This window comes from Elephas maximus, chromosome 9, assembly GCF_024166365.1.
Source record: "Elephas maximus indicus isolate mEleMax1 chromosome 9, mEleMax1 primary haplotype, whole genome shotgun sequence".
Lineage (NCBI taxonomy): Eukaryota > Metazoa > Chordata > Mammalia > Proboscidea > Elephantidae > Elephas > Elephas maximus.
Window position 1 is genome coordinate 92,535,405 of NC_064827.1, and position 21,599 is coordinate 92,557,003.

Consider the following 21,599-nt stretch of genomic DNA (forward strand, 5'->3'; position numbering starts at 1 on the left):
TTTAGTGTCTTCAAAGTTCAGAGCCCTCCATCTGACTGTTGCCTGGACTCGCTGGGGCCTACAACACTGGCTTAATCCCTATGGGCACCAGTTAGCTTGTTGGGAACCAGCCAGCCTGATCACCCCAGCCAGTCTCTGGCCTGCCTGCTGTCAGGTCCAAACCTTGGTCCGGGGATGGGTGTGTGACTAATATTTCACATGATGGGTCCCAGGCATCCGTCTTGTTTCTTGAACAATGAAATCAAATCCGTGCAGTGAAATATGAACACAATATGTTCTGAAAATTAGGGCCATTCCAGAAAGGCACCCTTACAAACTCTAATTGAGGCTACTTTTTCTCTCTGCACTGTTTTAGGATTTTTGACAATGGCCGCTGCATTTTGAACTGTCCTTCACGGAAATTTGAATTTAAGAACCAATGCCATCCATGTCATCACACCTGCCAAGAATGTCAAGGAAGTGAGCCTTCGAACTGCACCTCATGTGGAATAGGTGAGTGTCTTAGAGATCTCTAGAGAAACAGAACCAACGAACTGTATATAAATTGATAGGTAGATAGATAAATAGATGGAGATATAAAACCCAAAACCAAACCCACTGCTGTCAAGTGGATTCTGACTCACAGTGACCCTATAGGACAGATTAGAACTGGCCCATAGGGTTTCTAAGGACTGGCTGGTGAATTCGAACTGTTGAACTTTTGGTTAACAGCCAAATGCTTAACCACTGTACCGCCAGGGCTCAGAGATATAGAATGTACAAATATATATATACACACACAGCAAAAAAAAAAAAAAAAAAAAAAACCCACTGCTGTCGAGTTGATTCTGAGTCATAGCGACCCTATAGGACAGAGTAGAACTGCCCCATAGAATTTCCTAGTGGATTTGAACTGCTGACCTTTTGGTTAGCAGCAGTAGCACTTAACCACTATGCCACCAGGGTTTTCATAAAGAGAGAGAGAGATTTTAAAGAATTGGTTTACACAATTATGGGAGGCAGCAAGTCCAAATTCTGTAGGTCAATTGACACACTGGAGATTTCTGTAGGTTTGTGTCCTCAAATCTGTAAGACAGGTAATGGGAAGAGTGAAGGGTGAGAGTTCTGGCAGAATATTTATTTCTAGTCTGAATGCAGAGCACATCCTAAGGAAACTCCCTTTTTGCTCTTAAGGCCATCAACTGGTTGGATCAGGCCCATCCACGTTATGGAGGGTAATCTGCTTAAGTTCAGTTGATTTAATCACATGCATCCACTTCATAACAGCACCTAGACTAGTGTTTGACCAAACAACTGGGCACCGTAGCCTAGCCAAGTTGACACATAAAATTAACCATCACATTGTACAACGTGATTAAAATAATTAATGTCACTGACTTGTACATGTATAAAATGTTGAATTGGTATATGTTGTGTTATATGTATATTTACCACACACACACACACAAACATCACAGTGAGGGAGTCTGGTCACTTGCTCATTCTTCCTTGCCTCAAACCTGTTGTTCTACCACAGGCCATTATTTGCTTTGACTCAGAAGCCGTGTCTCAGGTTGAGGAGTGAAGGTTAGACAGCTATTCAATAGAGAGCCTGTATACCTTGGAGTTTCTGCTTGTTGTCAGAACATGAAAAATCTCATTCACATTACTGTAGACACACACTCACTGCCCCTGAGGAGATGAGAGAGAAGCAATGTCTTTTCAGAGAAGGAGAAAGAAAGGCTGTGCAAACATTACGTCAGACATAAGAGAAGCAGTAAAGCTAAGATGTGAAGTAAAAGTGAGAAGTCAGGAAATTAAGCAAGAAACATTCAGACGTGAAGAAAGATACCGTGACAGAGGGTGTGTCAGGGTCTTCTCACACCTGAGCCATGTCTTTTAGAAGTTGCCCGAGCACAAATATGACCTTTCCTGGCCCAGCTTTAACACCTTTAATTGTTTTCTGCTGTCATCGGATTTACATTCCTTCATCTCAAAGGTCCTCTAAAGTTTGACCATTGACTCCTCTCTGGCCTCACCTCATATGCCTGTCCCTCCTCTTTGACCCCATGAGGTAAGATGACAGTCTTTGAGCCAGACTCACATCTTATTGACCTATAACAGCACTTTTTAAAATTTGAACCAAATTTGAAAATACAGAAATTTCAAATAAAAACCTGAATATTTTGTTTCTCTTGAAAAATTGGAGGACTTGGCAGCACTGGGACTGCATTTCTTAGATAGTTGGCTGGAGATGGATGAGGCTGTCCCCTTAAGGGGAGAGATGTGCTCCCTGTTTCTCCACAGACCCCACCACTCCCAGTTGCCTCACTGACCCTGAGTTTGTTGGCATCCACCCATCATCATATTACATGGTTTTTATGGTGGAAGAGAACGATTTCTCTTCATTCCTGCTTGTAATAAAACCAACAAAAATGAAAGACAGATTGAAAGGATCATGGGAGATAAACATTTCTTTGTATAACCTAAAATTATTTCTTTGTGTTTCTTATATAGACATAGTATAGCTGTATCAAATTTTATCTCCTAGCCTGCCACATTCTTCTTCCTTCCTTGTCTGTAAGATGGTGATAATGGTGCCTTCTTTTAGGGTTATCGTGAGAGTTAAACGAGATTAAATGAAATAAAACTATAAAGCACTTAGAACAAGGCTGGACACATAGTAAGCACTTCCCCCTACACAGGTTCTCCTGTTATTAACATCTAGCATTCCTGTAGTACATTTGTTACTTGATATACAAATTGATGAACCAATATTGAAAAAATTAACTAAAGTCCATAGGTCACATGAGGGTTTATTCTTTGTGCTGTTGTACAGTCCTATAGGTTTTGACAAATGCTCAGTAAGCAAAATTTTGAAATAAACTTCATAAAATTTATTTTCAGAGTCCCTCAGCCTTTCTGTCATCTTTACCAGCAGTACCTTTTCCCTCCTGCCTCTAACCATCCTCTCCTCCTACAGGCATCCAACACCTTCATGTTGGTCTACCTTCTTTTCTAATAAAACCACATGCCAGAAAACAATGGTAACAGTGAATTCCTCTCTTAACAACAACAAAAAAACCCATTGCCATCAAGTTGACTCCAACTCAGAGCGACCCTATAGGACAACGTAGAACTGCCCCCGTAGAGTTTCCAAGGAGCACCTAGTGGATTCGAACTGCTGACCTCTTGGTTAGCAGCCATAGCACTTAACCACTACACCGCCAGGGTTTCTGAATTTCTCTTTAGTATGGTTGAAAACTGATCTGAGCCTCCTTCGGAGTTCATTGCATTTCAGCTGTTACATCATCACATGAAAGTTCAGGAGCCTAATACAAATATCAAACTCTACTCCTGAACCAGCTTTCCCTATATATTGTCACAAGAATTTAAATTCTGAGACACTAGGCAAGTAGCCAAAACTTTATGCTTGGTATTTAAACCTAGAAACTATCCAAATTATCACCCATAACTAAGCAAGCTGTCATACTGAGGCTGTCAGAAATATGACCAAATCTCACATAATCCTGGGCCGAATCTCTGAGGAACGTTGGCCATGATCAAGGCATCTAAGTGACCTCCCTTTGCGGAGTCCATGTATTTTAAACACCAAGGCCCTTCAAATCTCAATGCTTTACACCCGAACTATAATTATAACCAAAAGGGTTCAAATATTAAAACCATGACTGTATAATAAAGATGGAATTGGAGAACATTTCCTCCTATATCTGAGCCCATCACCATTAATATTTATTTCAAGATTGTTGATTCAGTTGGTTATGTAGGAAAAATATCAGTGTTGCCAAATACTATAGGATTCATTCATTCATTCAACAAATATGTTGCATTATTTCCTAGGGCTGCAGAAACAAAGTAACAGAAAATGGGTGGCTTAAAATAGCAGAAATTTATTGTCTCACTGTTCTGGAGGCTGGAAGTCCAAATTGAAGGTGTCAGCAGGGTCATCTCTCTCCGAAGGCACTAGAAGAGTGTTTCTTCTCTCTCTCACCTTCTGGTGGCCCCATTCTTTGGTTTGCAGTGACAGCATAACTCCATCTTTGTCTCTGTCTTCATATGACATCTTCCTTCTGTGTGTCTCTTCTTTTATAAGGACACCAGTCATATTGGATTAGGACCCACCCTACTCCAATATGACCTATGTTACTTTAACTGATATACATCCTCGAAGACCCTATTTCCAAGCAAGGCTAAGTTCACAGGTTCTGGAGGGTAGGATTTAGAACTTGCCATATGCCTGGCTATCAGAAGCTCTGGTTCTACTTCTTGATGTCATGTGAAGATGTGGCAGGTGTACAGTGACTTCCAAATGGATGTGAAGATGGACTCATCGCTCTCCCTCAAATCTTCCTACTTCTCTGCTAGAAAAGTTGGAGCCCTCTGAAAAAAGAGATCTTTTCAGAACAAGTTAGGGTGAACATGAGGCTTGTGGGATTTCACAAAGTTCCTGAGAAGACCATAAAGTGGAAGATGGACACTCTGTGAACTCCTGTGATCCAGGTTCCCACAGATAGGAGTTTATACTGCACGATATTGATCTATAGCTTTGGGATTACCAAATGCACGTTACAAACTAAAAAACAAACCAGTTGCCACCTAGCCGATTCCAACCTATGGTGACTCTGAGGGTGTGAGAACAGGCTTGTGCTCCATAGAACTGGGCTGATTTTTCAGAAGTAAATCACCAAGCCTTCTTCTGAGGTGCCTCTGGGTGAACTTAAACCTCCAACCTTTCTGTTAGCAGCCAAGCACTTAACTGTTCGTGCTACCCAGGGACTCCAAAAGCACGTTACATAGTCCCAGACACTCAGCTCCTTAGATGATCAGGTTTTTCTCTTACTGCCTCTTTGGAAGCCTTCTTTATTTTCTTTTTCCCACGGGGAAATCGCCATCACAAAAGGGATAGCTCGAGAGCCCATAATCCAAGGGTGTCGGTTTTAACTTGTATTTGAACTAGGGCTTTGATTAAATAAGCAATAATAGGTTAAACCATTTGAAGGTGCTGAGTTTACAGGCCAAAAACAGTCAAATGTCAGCAATTTCACGAGAATCAATCTAATATACTGACTTTCAGCTTCTGTGCTTACAATACGGGGTTAGTGCTGTGTTTATCTACAACTTCAGCAGGCCTGCATGCTGAAGGCCAGCGATTCTGTATCTCCACATGGTATGTCACATGAAGAGTGGACACCAGACCCCAGTTACTCTGGGTAACACAGGTCAGCTGTTTTCTGAGGCAGAGGCACCTGGATGCTGGGACAGCGAAGGCAGTTACTTGCCCCAGGCAGAGGACGTTGGCAGTGCCCTTTAATACAATGCCACCAGGAAAAAGTCTACTTACTCGTTTACTTTATTTCAAATAACAGATTGAGGAAAATAATGTAATAAAAACACACTCAGAACCTCACCAATTCATATTTCCGGATAGCTTGCACCACCTGGGCGTGATCCGGGGACTCACCCATTTCTGTCCAGTTGATTCAGGGTACTTCATAGAACTCGCTCTTGTGATTCACGCCTCCTAAATTGTCTGGGATCAGCATAGTGATGAGCTTTTCCTGCAAGATTAAAACAGTAATTCGTTTCCTTAAATAGAGGAATATTTTCTACAGCGGGTTTCATGTAGCCTCTTTACAGCACTGCACCACCGTGCATAATATGGGAGCATTTACATAAATTCAGGAAGTCCTGGTGGAGTAATGGTTAAGAGCTCAGCTGCTAACAAAAGTCAGCAGTTGGAATCCACCAGCCACTCCCTGGAAACCCTATGGGGCAGTTCTACTCTGTCCTATAGGGTCGCTATGAGTCACAATTGATTCACAGCAACAGCTTTGGTTTTTTGTTTTGTTTCTATTTTATTTTTTGTGGTTTTTTTTAAAATTATGTTAACTACTTGATATTTAGTTTGTTTTGATAATATTTTAGGCAAATTAATTTTTTGACACATATCAAACTTGGCACACCGCCAAGCCTAACACTCTGGGCACTGCCCGCAGAGCCCAACACTTAATCCAGTGCTGTATTGGTGACTCTGATTCTCTCACGGACACATTCAGAGAAGATGATACCCCAAGATACACTCCACACAAACAAACGAATCCAGGAGGGTGGGAGTAAGCAACCTCTAGGTACATCTGTATGAATTAGTCTTGATTTTTTTTTTTAATATTTACATCTGACTGCAGTCCTTTGAAGGAAGTCCTGGGTGCCACAAATGGTTAAGCACTGAACCGGCTACTAGCAAAAGGTTGGCGGTTCAAACCCAACCAGAGGTGCCTCGGAAGTAAGGCCTGGCAATCTGCTTCTGAAAGGTCACAGCCCTTGAGAATCCTATGGAGCAGTTCTACTCTGCGTACATGGGGTCCCCAGGAGTAGGGGCCAACTCGATGGCAACTAACAATGACAACAGGCATCCCTTTGTAACTGATTAGAATCTTCCATTTCCTTTAGTAGCAATTCCCCATAGTAGGTCAGGCTGGAGGTACTGCTGATTCTTTCCTGGTAGAGTCCAGCGTTCACCGAAGCCGGGAGCTCTGAGGAATGCAGATGAAGTGGTCAAGTCGTAGTCTAGAGCTTCATTCAGTAAGGCTGTCATTACAGAAACTGGAAACTGTGCAGAAATACAGACCTTGGGCGGTTGACACAAGCATGTGATTTTGATAGCAGAATTCAAAATCATTTTAAAATTTTGCACTTTTATAATAATGTGTCTATCACTAAGCACTTGTTTATTCTCATGGGAGCTCTGCTGCCTTCAAGTCTGAGAGGGTCCAAAGATATCAAAAGGAGCTTGTAAGAAAAGTTAAATGCAATCTGAATTATAGTTACTCACAGAGCCTGGTTCATGGGTTTGCAGTGACATCCCAGGTAATAGTCACTGTTCAGTCAAATATATAAAATACTGGAAAATTATTCCCCACAAGGAAAACAATTCACCTACAAGTATATAGGTATTGTACTTTTCATTAAGTCTATTCTTTTACTCCTGGTCTCCTAGAAGGAAAAGCACCTGGGAATTATATATATATATAAAATAGCTTAAGTTATATTAATTTCTTGGCTAATTTTGTCTATTTCCCCTCTTTACTTTGCCTCCTAACCATTCAGATAAGCTTGGCCGACAGCGAGTCCTGTTCTGGGGGGAGTGCCGAGAGCGCTGCCCTGCAGGCCACTACCCTGCGCCACAGCACACCTGTCTGCCCTGCCCAGACCACTGCGCCCTTTGCGAGGGCCCGCACTTCTGCAAGCGATGCACCAATGGCTACTTCCTAGTACCCACCAACCACACCTGCCGGAAGTTAGAGTGCGCACAAGGTAAGGCTCCTCTGGGCCCATGGACATTTAGGAGAAGGTAGGATAAGGCACTGGGCACCTGGATGTTTCCAGGACTTGAATTGTCTTTCCGGCTTTGGCGGCAGGGTTGACTTCAGGTGACTCTATATTTCCAGTGGGGGCAGTGATAGCTGCCTCTCTCTCTTCCCCACATACCCTTTTCTGGGCTTTCCTAGGCACAAACCAAGGTCTGGGGTTCATGGGCAGGATATGTTGCTGTTAGCTGCCACCCAGTTGACCCCCACCTCATGGCAGCCCAATGCACAATGCCTGTGCCCTCCCCATGATCAGTTGCAGATAGGATGGTTGTGCTCCATAGGGTTTTCATTGGCTGATTTTCAGAAGTAAATTGCCAGGCGTTTCTTCCTAGTCCATCTTAATCTGGAGGCTCCGTTGAAACCTGTTCAGCATCATAGCAACACACAGCCTCTACTGACAGATGAGTGGTGGCTGCACAACCCAGGTGTCACTCACAGGAGATGAGAATTCTGCCACAGTACCACCAGCAACCCCTTGGGCAGGATATAAGAAAAGATATAGTGGAAAGAAAATTAGGTTAGAACCCAGAAGTCCTGGACAATAGTTTTCTCCTTCTCAATTATCAGATATGAGACCCTGGACAAAATTATGCTAATGTCTTCATGCCTTAGTTTCTTCATTTCTGAGAGGAAGATCCTAGCACCAAGACAGAGCTACTGCGAGCAGCAAATGAGAAATCGGCCCACCTAAACCGACTAGAAACTATTAAAATATTCTATGAATTGTACGTGTTATTGTTATTGCCCAGCATCTTATCTTACATGGGAAGAGGGAGATTACAAACAGCGCTTAGAGCTTTTGCTCTCCTCCATGTAAAAATGCCACAGACTGTTAACTCTGCTCTGTGTAAGAATTATGCCTGGTCTAGTGCGGAAGACAGCTCCAAGACATTTTTAGAGTAATTACAACCCTCATTTCTTTTTCTACTTAATGTATACGAATGGAGTATAAGATTTAAAGCTTAAGGAAAAAAAAAGTTTTGGGAAGCAGAGCCTGTTCATTTACATCCAATTCTATTTTCCCAGAAACAATTTGTTTCTTTAATACATCATATCTACTAGCTGGGCTTCAGATATAGCTGCAGGGCATAGAGTCCAGCGTTGTTCTATTTGTAGCCAATCAAGCTGATCCAATCTATTCAACTAATAGCAGATGAAAAGTCAATGACATGTATATGTTCAAGGACTGTTTTCAGTGTCTTAATTGTTCTATGATCGGCGTGAAAATAAGCTACACAAAAGCATAGTTTCATAGCAATTAATGTTCTCCAGTCAGTGGAAATCAGTTGTGTTTTTCATGCCTCTCGCTGTGTAGGTGAAGTCGAAGATCCAGACTATGAAGAATGCGTGCCTTGTGAAGAAGGATGTCTGGGGTGCAGCTTGGGTATGTCACCTTCCTTTGTTGATTAAAAGAACTGAAGTAGCTTTATCTTTTTACACACATCCTTATCCTGTCGTCACCGTTGCTTCAGCAAGGACTTTTTTTTTTTTTTTTTTTGGTAACTAGGTGACTATATATGTAACATAACATTTGCCATTTCAACATTCTTCACATGTACAACTCAATGACATTAATTCTGTTCATCACATTGTGCAACCATCACCATTATTGATTTCCAAATATCTCTATCACCGTTCACTGTAACGTAGCGTCCCTTAAGCAATGAGACCTCTTTCCCTCTCCCTACCTCCCGCCCCTGGTAACCACTAATCAATTTTAATCTGTATACACTTACCTATTCTAGATATTTCATATAAGTGGGATCATACAATATTTGTTCTTTAGTGACTAACATTTCATTCAGCGTAATGTTTCCAAGGTTCATTCATGTATCAATACTTCATTTCTCTTTATGGCTGGATAATATTTTATTGTATGTAGTTACCAGATTTTGTTTATCCATTCATCTGTTGATGGACATGTAGGTTGTTGCCATCTTTTAGCTATTTCGGCAAGGACTCGTTATCGTCATTAGTGTTGTCATCACCATCCATTAGGTACACTTACCCCAAAACAAGCAATGGTTATGTTGATGAGACACTTATCTTTGAGACAATGGAAAGATTCCTTGTCTTTACGAAACTAGAATTTAGGAAAGGATGATGGCATCTTTTTCTCTGCTTGTTAACTAGTTGGCAGGAGCTTACCTATAGGTAACGATGTTTCAACATGCCAGGGACTCCTCAACTTCTCCTTAGCTTCTCAAGGTGACATTTTGAAGATGAACAATGGTGGGAGAGAACTAAACCCAGGCAAACAAATATCAAATTACTCTACTTCACTTGGTGTATGAAACACAAAAGCTTGGCACAGGAGAGAAATTGGAGGGTTTTCTTTAAATAAATTGCCTCTATCGCTTAGAGCCTAAGACAATCCTTAGAAAAGAAAGCAACGTGATGACAGTGGAGTTGAAATCCCCATCATGCAATGAAGGCACCTGTCAGTCTTCAGTATCATCCTCTGATTCAAATCAATGGCTCCGCCTTTCTTGGCCTTTAGCACACCTGAATCTCCTGTGAAGGTAGTGGTAGGGACAGCCCATAACACATAGCAACTTGAATTGAATATAAATGAAAAATAGAGAGGCCACCATATTCCGGGAATATATCTTAATGTAAATTTAAGCAACATATAGAAAATAATTGGTATTTGGGTCTGTGGATCTTCAAAAGGAAACCCAATCTAAATTAAGGATTCATGGAATAATTTCTCTTCATGGAGCTTCCATGAAGCTCTACAGTTGGCTAACTAGTGCTTCTAAAACTTCAGTGTGGGCACAAATCATGCTGGGGAGGGGTTGTTAAAACACAGGTGATGATTCAGTGGCCTAGGGTCAGGCCTGGGAATTTTCATTTCTAACAAGCTGCCAGGTGATACTGATGCTATTAGTCTGTGGACCACTCTTGAAGTTGCAAGGAGTTAGACTGTGTTAGGATTAAGTAGAGTTTTCATTGGCCTTACCTGGTGGATTTCAGTATTTTTTTTTTAATTGTGGCAAAAATATACACAATAAAACATGACAACTCAACAATTTTTCATGTAATTTAATGACATTGAATACATTCTTCAAGTTTTGGAACCATTCTTTCCATCCTTTGTCAAATTACTCAATGCCTCCTGAGGAAAAACTCCCCCTTTCCCTCTCCCTCCCACCTCTGGTACTGCTAATAATCTTTGATTTCTATGTATTTGCTGATTTTATGTAAGTGACATCATACAGAGTTTGTCCTTTTGCAACTGACTTATTTTGCTAAGCATAATGTTTACAAGGTTCATCCATGTTGTGGCAGGAATCAGAACTTCATTTTTCTTTATGGCTGAGTAGTACAGTGATCCCTCAGCATCTGGAGATTGGTTTCAGGGCCCTGCGGATACCAAAATCCCAGGATGCTCAAGTCCCTGGTATAAAAGGGTGTAGTATTTGCGTATAACCTATATACATCCTCCTGTATACTTCCAGTCATCTCTAAAACTAGATTACTTATAACGCCTAGTAAAATGTGAATGTTGTGTAAATAGTTGTTACACAGTACTGTATTGTTTAGGGAATGGTGACAAGATACAAGGTGAATCATGCTCAAACAACAAGTGCTGGAGAGAGCCTGAGAATCTGTGAAATGGTGGGAGGCTACAGCAGGGTATGCCTACACGTCACTTCATTCGCATGGATTCAGTGTAGTGCTTGGTGCAGGGCAAATTCAAGTTTTGCTTTTTGGAACCTTCTTTTTTTTTTCTGAGTATTTTTGATCTGCTGTTGATGCAGAACCCACAGATTCGGAGGACCTACTTGTGTATCTATACCACATTTTGTTTATCCATTCATCTGCTGATAGATGTTTCAGCTGTTTCCACCTTTTGGCGATTGTGAAAAGTGCTGCAATGAACATTGATGTACAGGTTGAATTTCATTAATTCTTAAGTATTATTCATAAGTTATAATTTATCTGATGGTTATCACTTTCTCTCCCTGCCTTAAATTATGAGTATTTTTATAAAATTTGAAAGTACGAAACAGAGTTTTTAGGGGCTTGAACATTCTTCTCCCATTACCTCTCACTGTGAAACAAGGCGTATTTTACTGGAAAATAAAATATAACAATAAACTCACACTTAAGAAGAGGGTAACATTTAGAATCAGAGGTTTAAGGACAAAATGCTAATTTTCTAGGGAAGCAAAAAAAAAAAGCCTAGATGTAGGTAATGAAAGTACTAAAATAAAAAATACAAGCAAATCCTGGTGTCTCCTGTGAAGCGATGGGAGATGGTCTTGCGGGAAACAAGGATAACTATTTTAGCTCACAATTTCACTTTTTACCCATTTCAGGCCATATTTGCCCATGAAATATCACACCCCACTTAACATTTGTGGTGTCTGTTTGCATGTCTGCTGTTGTCCATCATGATATTTTGTGTGTCACAGAGCTGTGTGTGTGCGTGTGTTGCTTGTGTATGTGTATAGACACACACACACTATATATATCTTAAACCAGAAATTTTAGCTCTCTTGGCTCTGCCCAGTGATGGCAGTGGAACAAAGCCAGCCAGCAAATTAAACACAAAGGAAGACGTTCCTTACGTGTCTTTAAGACATCTTGAAAGGGATGTATGAATGTCTGTGAACTCATTCAGGATCAGTGAGAGCCTTAGCACAAAGGTGGGAACAGTGACAACCACAATCACTAGGGACCTTCACTGTGCCCACCCACCCATTAACTGATCCAACTAAAGACTAGACTGAGGTGGATCCATAGCAGACACCAGCCATCTGGGGACTCAAACTCCAAGAGAATCAACTTTCAAAAAGATAAATTAGGTTTGCCTCACTTTACAAAGTACTGTTGAAATATTCAATTCATTCACTCCTTTAAGAAACTTTAATTGTCTAGTATGGCACTGGATTTTTAAAGGGGGTATGGCTGTGATCCTGCTGTAAGCCAGTTGTAAGTGACACATCTGGAACGAAATCTTTTACAAGATAACCTGTCAGAGTAGACGGAGGTACAAAGTGTGGTGGGATCATGAGAAAGGGGGACTAGAACACTCTAAATATGATTCAGGTGCTAATTTCTAATTTTAGAATTTTTAATTAATTACAAAACTATAATTAAAAATGGAAACCCTGCTGGCGGGCATAGTGGTTAAGTGCTATAGCTGCTAACCAAAAGGTCAGCAGTTTGAATCCACCAGGTGCTCCTTGAAAACTCTATGAGGCAGTTCTTCTCTGTCCTATAGTGAGGCTATGAGTCAGAATCGACTCAACGGCAACTGGTTGATAATTAAAAAGTAAGAGAAATTTGAGAATTTTTAATTCTAATATTTCTCTTAATTTATAAAATCCCTATGTACTGAGCTTTATGTGCTCTTGGATTGCCTTGGCTCAACTTAATTCTCACCTTATTTCTGAAGCTTTTACTGATCTCCCAGTAGAATCAATTCTCTCTTTTACTGTTCTCCTTCGTTTGTTGGCCGATGATAATACTTTTTACAGTTGACTTGTGTAATATTTGGTATGCACACACCTTTCTGCTAAACTACTTGGGAACAAGCCCTGGGACTTATATACTCTTCTCTCACAAGACCTAGCAAAGTGTCCAGCATATAATAAATGCACAATAAATGTATAAAGCTTTGTTGAAATAAATCCGAGAGTTGTCAAAACTTGAAGCAGAGATGAATGGCTTAGAATAACCAGGAATTTAGATACGATGTTTTCTCTAACCAGACTTTGTTTATGGGCCAAGAGGAAGAGAAATCATGCAATACAAAAATAAATGCTTTTTCATGGAGTATTAGAACTATAAAAAAAAAAAAATAGGGAGGTTTAAAGAAGACCTGGTTTAGTAAATGTCATAATTTTAATAAGATATAAATAATTCACTGTAGACTTTTCTGAGATTCTTCTTCTGAGAAGAGATGTCACCTTTTGGAGAGAACTAAGCTTTATTCCATCATAATAATGTAGATTTGGACCAGGTCTAAACAATCTCTGGAGGAGTTAGAGGAAAAATAAAATCATTCACATTGAAGCATTTCATCTACACTATGGGATAATTAGTTGTTGAAAATAGTAGGGATTTTTCTGAGTTTTTCATTTCTTTCCAGATACTCCAAAAAAAAACCAAAAAAGCAAACCCATTGCCATTGAGTCAATTCTGACTCATAGCAATCCTGCAACACAGAATAGACCTGCCCCATAGGGTTTCCAAGGAGTGGCTGGTGGGTTTGAATTGCTGACTTCTTGGTTAGCAGCTGAGCTCTTAACCACTGCACCACCAGGGCTCTGTAAAGTATACATTCTATATTAAAAAGAAAAAATCATTGCTGTTGAGTTGATTCCAACTCATAGTGTCCCTATAGGACAGAGCAGAATTGCCTCATAGGGTTTCCAAGGAGCAGTTGATGGACTCGAACTGCTGATCTTTTGTTTAGCAGCCCAAGCTCTTAGCCACTGCACCACCAGAGCTCCTTCTAGATATTCAGTGCACTATAAATTAAGACCTATCTTTTACACCTAAGAAGGAAGAGCTCAAACACCAGATTGACTGGGATCTCACCTTGTTCCTGGGTGGAGCTAGAAATTTGTTATGCCAAGGAAAGACTGCTGGGAAGGAGACAGAAAACAAAACACACAACTCAACGGTGGTTATTGTATCTGGAGGAAAATATTGAATCTGATACTCTGGGATGAAACAGGGGAGCCCTTATTGTTATAAGGTTAGATTTCTTTACCAGCCTGTAAACACACAGATAGCATTTTCTATAATACCATTTTGTTCCAAGAAGGTTTAATGCCACATTCTTTGTCTTTCCAACCAGTCTCTTGAATGGAAAGTTTAATGAAGATAAGCCTAAGTGTTCCAAATTATATTTCATCAATAAATGAGGGGAGAAATAAGTAGAGCAATTTTTACTTAATGTTTTGAGTCTTTTTTTTTTTTTTAATTTAGGGAATTTAGTGATAGATATAGTACTTGACTATAACCTAAGATTTGGGACCCATATGTACATCACCATTGATTAATGGTTGATTTTAATCAAAGTGTATAAAGTCTCTTTACTTCCTTACCTCAGCAATAAAATAGAGATTCATGTGCCCTTATCTTGGTTCAGAAGTGAATAATGAAAGCCCATTAATATCTACCCACTGAAATGGCTATAGTCCCTACTCTTGGGAAAAAATACACACGAGTTTTAAAATGTTGGGTAAATTACTATAAATTAAGCACCAGATAAGGGCACAAACATATGTACTCACAGAATTCAGGAAAGCAGGGAATCCCTGTGCACAGAAGTGATCAAGGAAGGCTTTCTAGAAGATGAGCACTTCGGATGAGCCTTGAAGTCTGCATGGAATTTAAATAGATATGAGGGCAAGGCTGCCCTGAACTACTAGCTGAAAGATTGCTCGTTCAAACCCACCCTTGGAAGACAGGCCTGGAAATCTGCTTTCAAAAGATCATATCCTTGAAAACTCTATGGAGCAGTTCTACTCTGCACACATGGGGTCTCCATGAGTTGGAATCATCAACCCAACAGTAACTAACAACACCTGCCCTACGGAGGGTCCTATGGTTTGGATAACAGCAGGAAAAAGGCTTGGAGGGAGGAATTTATGCCATGGATTCTTAGGACACTGAGTATTCCAGTTTTGTGGAAGGAATAAGTGAATATAAGAAAGTAGAAGAGACATTTGGAGAAGTGGGTGAAAACCAAATTGCAGAAGATCTTGAAGCCAGATTAATGAGTTTAAAAGTATTCTGTGACTGAAAGGAAATAATTAAAAGCTCTTTAGAAAAGAGAGTGTTTTGAAGGTGTGTCATAAGAAGATTAATTTGATAACATTGTTAACTGTATTCAACGAAATTGAAAGGAAGAGAGGCTGTGGGCAGAGAAACTAGCTAGGCTGTTTCAGTAGTCTGGGTATGAAGGAAAAGGAGCCTGATATAACCTGACAGCCAGGAAATTATGAAGAAAGAGACAGTTTTAAAAAATCACTTGAAACAAATGGCCTTTAAGCATAAGATGCTTAACTCTTATATGAGAAATTCAAATTAAAACTACTATGAGATATTATTTCTCACCTACCAGACTGACAAATATTGAAAAGCTTAACAATACACTTTACAGGCAAGGCTGCAGGAAAATAGGCACTCATTCATTGCTCTTATTCATTGCTGGTAGGAGTGCAAAATGATACAATCTCTGCAGAGGGAAATTGGGTGTATATAACACAACTATATATGCATTTGCTTTTTTACAGCTGTTTTAGGACTAGCGCAGGAAATACACAAGATAGGCCTGTAGCATCAGTTTGTGGCAGAAAGCAAGAAAGTGCTCAAAAAACAAAACCCCGTAATGATAGAGTATGTCAATGCCACACAGAACCCAAAGAAAGAGCTCCCAATGGTCAAAGCTAGAACAATTTGAGCAACAACATAAAGTAGTATTTGGGTAAACTTAGAGGGCAGTGAGTTTATGTTAATGAGGGAGGAGCAACTCAGAAAAGGTGAATGAGAATGGTTGCACAACTCAAAAAATGTAATCAATGGCACTGAATTGTACATGTAGAAATTGTTGAACTCATGTACATTCTGCTGTGTGTATTTTCAACAACAATAAAAATGAAATAAATTATAAAAAATAGTATTGGATTATAACCCTAAGTATGAAATAAATATCTGTGAGTCTATACAGATATAAATGATGGAAGAAATAAATAAATGGGGGAGAAAAGACAAACCTTCCAGGCAGAAGAATTTCAAATAATCGATGTAGATACTCCAACCTCAGGGAGCATCACTGGCTACTCCCTCAGGATGGCCTGTGCGTAGTGACTTCCTTCCAGGAGTACAATATAGAAAGGGAGGGGGGATAACTGTACAGTGGAGAAACCTGACAAACACTGGCTCAACCAGGTGATGAAGGTCAACACCAACAGTGATAAATCATGTTGATAATATGTCCTTGATATGATGTGATGAAGATGGCACCGTACCCCTGGAATCTTCCTCCTGAAAACCCATGGCCCTAGCCTAATCAGAAAAAATGCCAGACAAGTCCTAATTGATGGACATTTTATAAAATACCTGACCACTACTCCTCAAAACTGTCAAGGCTATCAAAGACAAGAAAAGTCTGAGAACTTGTCACAGCCAAGAGAAGACTAACGAGACATGACAACGAAATGTAATGCGGTATCCTGCATGGGATACTGGAGCAGAAAAAGGATAGTGGGTAAAAACTAAGGAAATCCAAATAAACAATGGACTTAATCATCATCGTCATCATCTTATCTGCAATCAAGGTTGAGAACTGCTGATGAAGATGGATATATAAACAGATCTTTGCAAAGCTGTATTTAAAATAATTTGTTGAGGAAGGAAGCTGAAGCAAGGCAGATGTGTTATACCACTTTTGTCCGTTACATGCTAGGCCCTGAGCTAGACAGGCACTTTACAAACATGACCTAGAAGAGAAAACCAAGGCCTGGCAAATTCAAATTTAGGACCTCTGGCTCCAAATCCATAGCCCATCCGGATATGTGCTCTTTTCCAGAGTGGACTACACAATTTACGTAGAGCATATAAATGAAGGAAACCCTGGTGGCGTAGTGGTTAAGTGCTAACCAAACGGTCAGCAATTCAAATCAGCCAAGTGCTCCTTGGAAACTCTATGGGGCAGTTCTACTCTGTCCTATAGGGTCTTTATGAGTCGGAATCAACTCAACAGCACTGGGTTTGGGTTTACATAAATGAAAGACATAGAAGGGTCAACCTGCTGTATTTATTTCATTCTTTGTTATGTTCCTTTTCAAAAAAAATTAATTTTAATAAAAATATATACAAGAAAACATTTGGCATTCCAACATTTTTTACATGTACAATTCAGTGACATCACTTACATTCGTCATGCTGTGCAGCTCTTAGTTGTGTCTCCTGGAGTTTTCCTTGCCCTTTCGCCTGCATTCAAGTTCACGTTCTTAAGGCTATGGGGGAGAAGAATATAATGGAGAGGTATCCTAAGTTCAATTCTGGAGCAATTAGCTCATCATCTTGGCTCTCGGTGTTATTACGCTATTTTCCCCCAGAGCCAGGGTAGAATCAAAGTTCCTCCTACTTGTTGTGTAACTGTCCTGCGAAATCAAGCTGTAAGCCAAGTCTGTCTGGATCACGTATGCTTACAGAAAGAGAACGGAGCCAAGCTCTTCCAAAACAAATCTAGTCAAACAAAAGGGCGGAGTGAAGCCAAAAGCAAAACAAGGGCAGAAAGGTTCAGAAGGCCATCTGCTGTTTCTGAAAGCAATGTGGGGTCTGTGACATTAACTTCCGGCTGACTTGGAGCAGAGGCAGCTGGGCCAGCGGGTTGGATTTCACCTTTGCGGGAGAATCTAGACACCAAGGAAAATGTCTCTTTTGCAAGTTTTAGAATAACAAGCTAGAAACCCATTGCCAAATTACTTCTTTTTAGTGGAAATTATCTTTGATTTTTGTGAAATCCTTAGGCAGCCAAGACCCCCAGCTTATGTCTGTTTATCAAGTTTAAAACAAAAATGAAAGTGGGACCAGCAGTAGTGACTAGAACTTTGGACGGTTAGGCTTTATTTGGTTTGGAGGCAGTACGGAGAATGGTGTCAGAAATCTTACTGACTGATTTTCTCCATCCATCCCCTACGTAATGAAAATAAAAATCTTTGGGCAAACCTCACCCACTTTTTGTTTCTTTTCCTTTTTTTTCCCCAACATTTTTTATGTGTACAATTCAGTGATATTATGTTCATCACATTGTACAACCATCATCACCACTATCCATTTCCCAATTTTTCTGTCACCCTGAACAGTAGCAGTGCCCCTAAGCAATGACTCCCCCCACTTTCTATTTCTTAATTCTCCTGTTTTATAAAGGAAGACACCACACAAGTTACATTCCTTTTACCTTCTAATATGGCCCAAGGAATGATAATGAAAACTAGAAAGATCATATTTTGTGTGCTTCAGGACAGATAAACCAAATGACTTTATTATCAATATCACAATGAAATTTAATTTATGCTCTCTTCACTTCCACCCTTTTTCTTTCCTATTATGGCTTCGTCACCAAGAGGCCTGTTGGTAATTCCAAGGGCCACTCGTCTACCTCATGCGCCATTTTGTCGCAGCACTCAGCGCGGTGTCTGTCATGGAGTAGGCCCTCGGTAAATAGCTGTGGCTTTTGTAACCGTTGTTAGCTGTCTTCATCCCACCCCCAGCTCTCCATCTCCCCATGTCACTGCCAAACTGCCATTACATAGTCCTTTACCAGATGGTAGGAAGAGCTTCAAGCTCCACTGGCTGAGGAGAAAAAAATTGATTTAAGTCACAGAGCAGACACCAGAATAGAGAGAAGCTGCATGAGTGAGGGAGGAGCATCCTCATGTTGATACCCAGCTGCTCAATAGGCAGGTCTCCAAATGAAAGTTGGACCAACAGTGAGTGTCAGTAAATTGCCGCTGCACCTCTAGAGTCTGAAATTCCGGCCTTCCAAAAGTCAACAGGAGGGTAATTTGGTAGAAGTCCAGACTCATCCTTTCCATGAAGTTTCCCTGCAACTCCCACCAGAGAACCCTTGGCTACAACCCTACTAACAGCCTTCAGCTCAGCTTCCAGCACAGTGGGCCAGCCCAGGGCATTAGACACAGGATGGGGTCCGGAACAGCACAGCAAGCTGGAGATAGCAGTGGGCTCAGGGACACAGCCCTGGGCAGGGTCATGCCTCATTTACTCCCTTGGCCAAATACTCAAAGTTAAAGTTCTGGAAGGTAAGGGGTATCTGTGCTGACATCTCCAAACATTAGTCATGTTCTCACTGATGATGTTAGCAGGTCAATCGAACCTTTTCCCTCCCAGCTGTGCCTATGGCCACCTGTGGCAGCCAACTTTTTTTTCCCCAAAATCTTTTCCATAAAAACAGCATGTTCTGACTAGCTATAAACTATCCACCACTAAGTGAGACAAGGGAATAATGTTTTGTATGAACCAGGCAGGCAACCCAGGGATGGCCACCTCTCAGTCTCTTGTTCTACAGCTGAGAACAACAAGAGCACGAGCGTTTTTGTCTGAGCAGTCCCCATTCAATCAGATCACTAGGGCAAGAGGAAACCCAAGGCCAAACGTAGCATTACCCCCAGAGGGGTAATGAGAGTAATCTGGAGATGCAAGGTGTAGAATATTAGAATAGAAAAGCTTCTCAATCTCTCCAACTTCTAATTTGGACCAGAAAGAACTGACAGCATGATTTATCATCATGGTGGAACTTTATGCCCTAAAATAGTTGCTAGAAACCTGAATGTTCCACTAAAAAAATTAATTAACCTAAAAATGTAGCCTGCCTACTACCATGACCCCAACATTTCAGGGATGACATGAAGCCTTTGGGTCAGGCTTAGAGGTCAGTCTTGAAAGAGAAAGAAGGTCGTTTTGAGGGGATGCTTATTGAAATGCCTGCTACAATTATGCTAGCTGCCCAAGCCAATTGTAAAATTGCAGATTTATTATGTTTATCAGAAGTACAGCCTGTACATTTGAAATATTATCCAAATAACCTGGCTTCAATTTAGAAATCTTATATGAATTGAAACAAGTGAATTCAGAACGCCTCTTGCCTTTAGCGCTAAAGGGTCTGTGGGAGGTGAGTCAAGAACCATTTATAGTAGTGATAAAATACTACATTTAAGGCTATAAAAATTTGGCATAGGAGGTCTCAGTTCAGAAGTAAATTCGTTTTATGTGCTCAGCAAAGGAGCAACTGAAAAGTTTTACAGATGGGAAGTTTGACCTACTGAGATTTCAAAGATAAAATATGTCAGTTACTCCTTGGGACCGGGTACAACAATCACCCCTTAATGAAGAGATGCAAATCAGAATCATGCAGTCAGGAACAGCGTAACTTTATCAGGGTACACATGGCTAATGATCGTTACTCAAAGCCATTGTCCAACTGTTGCCTGTGTGTTCAAATGTGCGTTAATGGGATGGGCCACTTGGGACCACGGCAAGTCACTAGGATAAGCATTGGAACCCTGTCCAATTAACAAACACCTCTTCTGATGTGGCATGGTACATTTGCTCTGCCAAGAAGCCTGTGACCCCTTACTTGGTATCTCCGCCTGCCTTAAGCTAGAACTTGTAGATAATGCTTGACAACTAACACCTGTGTGTTTTAATCAAAAGGGCCTTATTGACTTTCATCTCTTACTCCTCTCTAACCTCATTGCCTACCTCTGTCCCCTAACCCGCACTCTCCATCTACACTGGTCCTGATGCTCTAGCCCATTCCCATCCCAAGGTCCTAACTAGCTGTTTCCTCTGCCTGGAATGCATTTTCCCAAGATATTAACATGACTGACTGTTATGTGGACGGATGGGTGGCGCAAATGCTTAATAGCTCAACTACTAGCCAAAAGTTTGGCAGTTCAGACTCACTCAGAGGCACCTTGTAAGACAGGCCTGGCAATCTGCTTCTGAAGAGGCCTGTGGAGCAGTTCTACTCTGTGTACGTGTAGTCGCTATGAGCTGAAATCAACTCAACAGCAACTAACAACACCAACAAGATTGGGGACTGTTATGTAAATGAGCCAAAGATGGCCCCTAGGTTGTTTATTTCTTCACACCAAGCTAAGATTGTTAGCCCAAAGCCCACCAGCTCCAAACTCAAATTTTGTACATCCAATTGCTATAAAAGTAGCTCAGATAAGTGTGTTTTAGCCATTTACAGCCTGCCTGCTTGCAAACTCTGATAAACTGCACCAAACATCTGCTAACCATCCAAAAAAAAACCAAACCCAGTGCTGTCGAGTCGATTCCAACTCATAGCAACCCTATATAAAAAAAAAGAACCCTATATAGATAGGCTAAATCCTGTCACTATAAGAGACCCCAAACTGTTGCTACCCTTCAGAGTTCTCTGACCAAGAGACACCCCACCTTGCTGCTCAGTGACATCATCTAGATACAGAAGCTCCCTCTCTGTATCCCCTCTTCCCTGGGAGTCCTTTTGCCCTGTTCCACATCTGGGTGGTGGCCCCAACTGTCACTGGAAGATCTCCTGCTGGGAGGGACTTCCTTTCGCCCTCTACACACACACACGCACACTTCAATTATCCTTCTTTTAAAAAATAATATTTCATTGTGTTTTTGGTGAAGGTTCACACAGCAGTTTTAGGTTCCCATTCACCAGTTTCTACACAAGTGGTT

At 40.8% G+C, this 21,599-nt stretch overlaps 1 protein-coding gene across 1 annotated transcript in view; it reads left to right on the plus strand.

Annotated features, from left to right (window-relative positions):
* Nucleotides 1-21,599, plus strand: part of PCSK5 (proprotein convertase subtilisin/kexin type 5) — a 492,175-nt gene that overhangs the window by 387,904 nt on the left and 82,672 nt on the right. Inside the window, exons 22-24 of the mRNA XM_049895206.1 lie at nucleotides 356-492; nucleotides 7,108-7,314; nucleotides 8,686-8,754. Coding sequence (XP_049751163.1) covers nucleotides 356-492; nucleotides 7,108-7,314; nucleotides 8,686-8,754 — 413 coding nt within the window. The remainder of the gene's footprint in view (nucleotides 1-355; nucleotides 493-7,107; nucleotides 7,315-8,685; nucleotides 8,755-21,599) is intronic.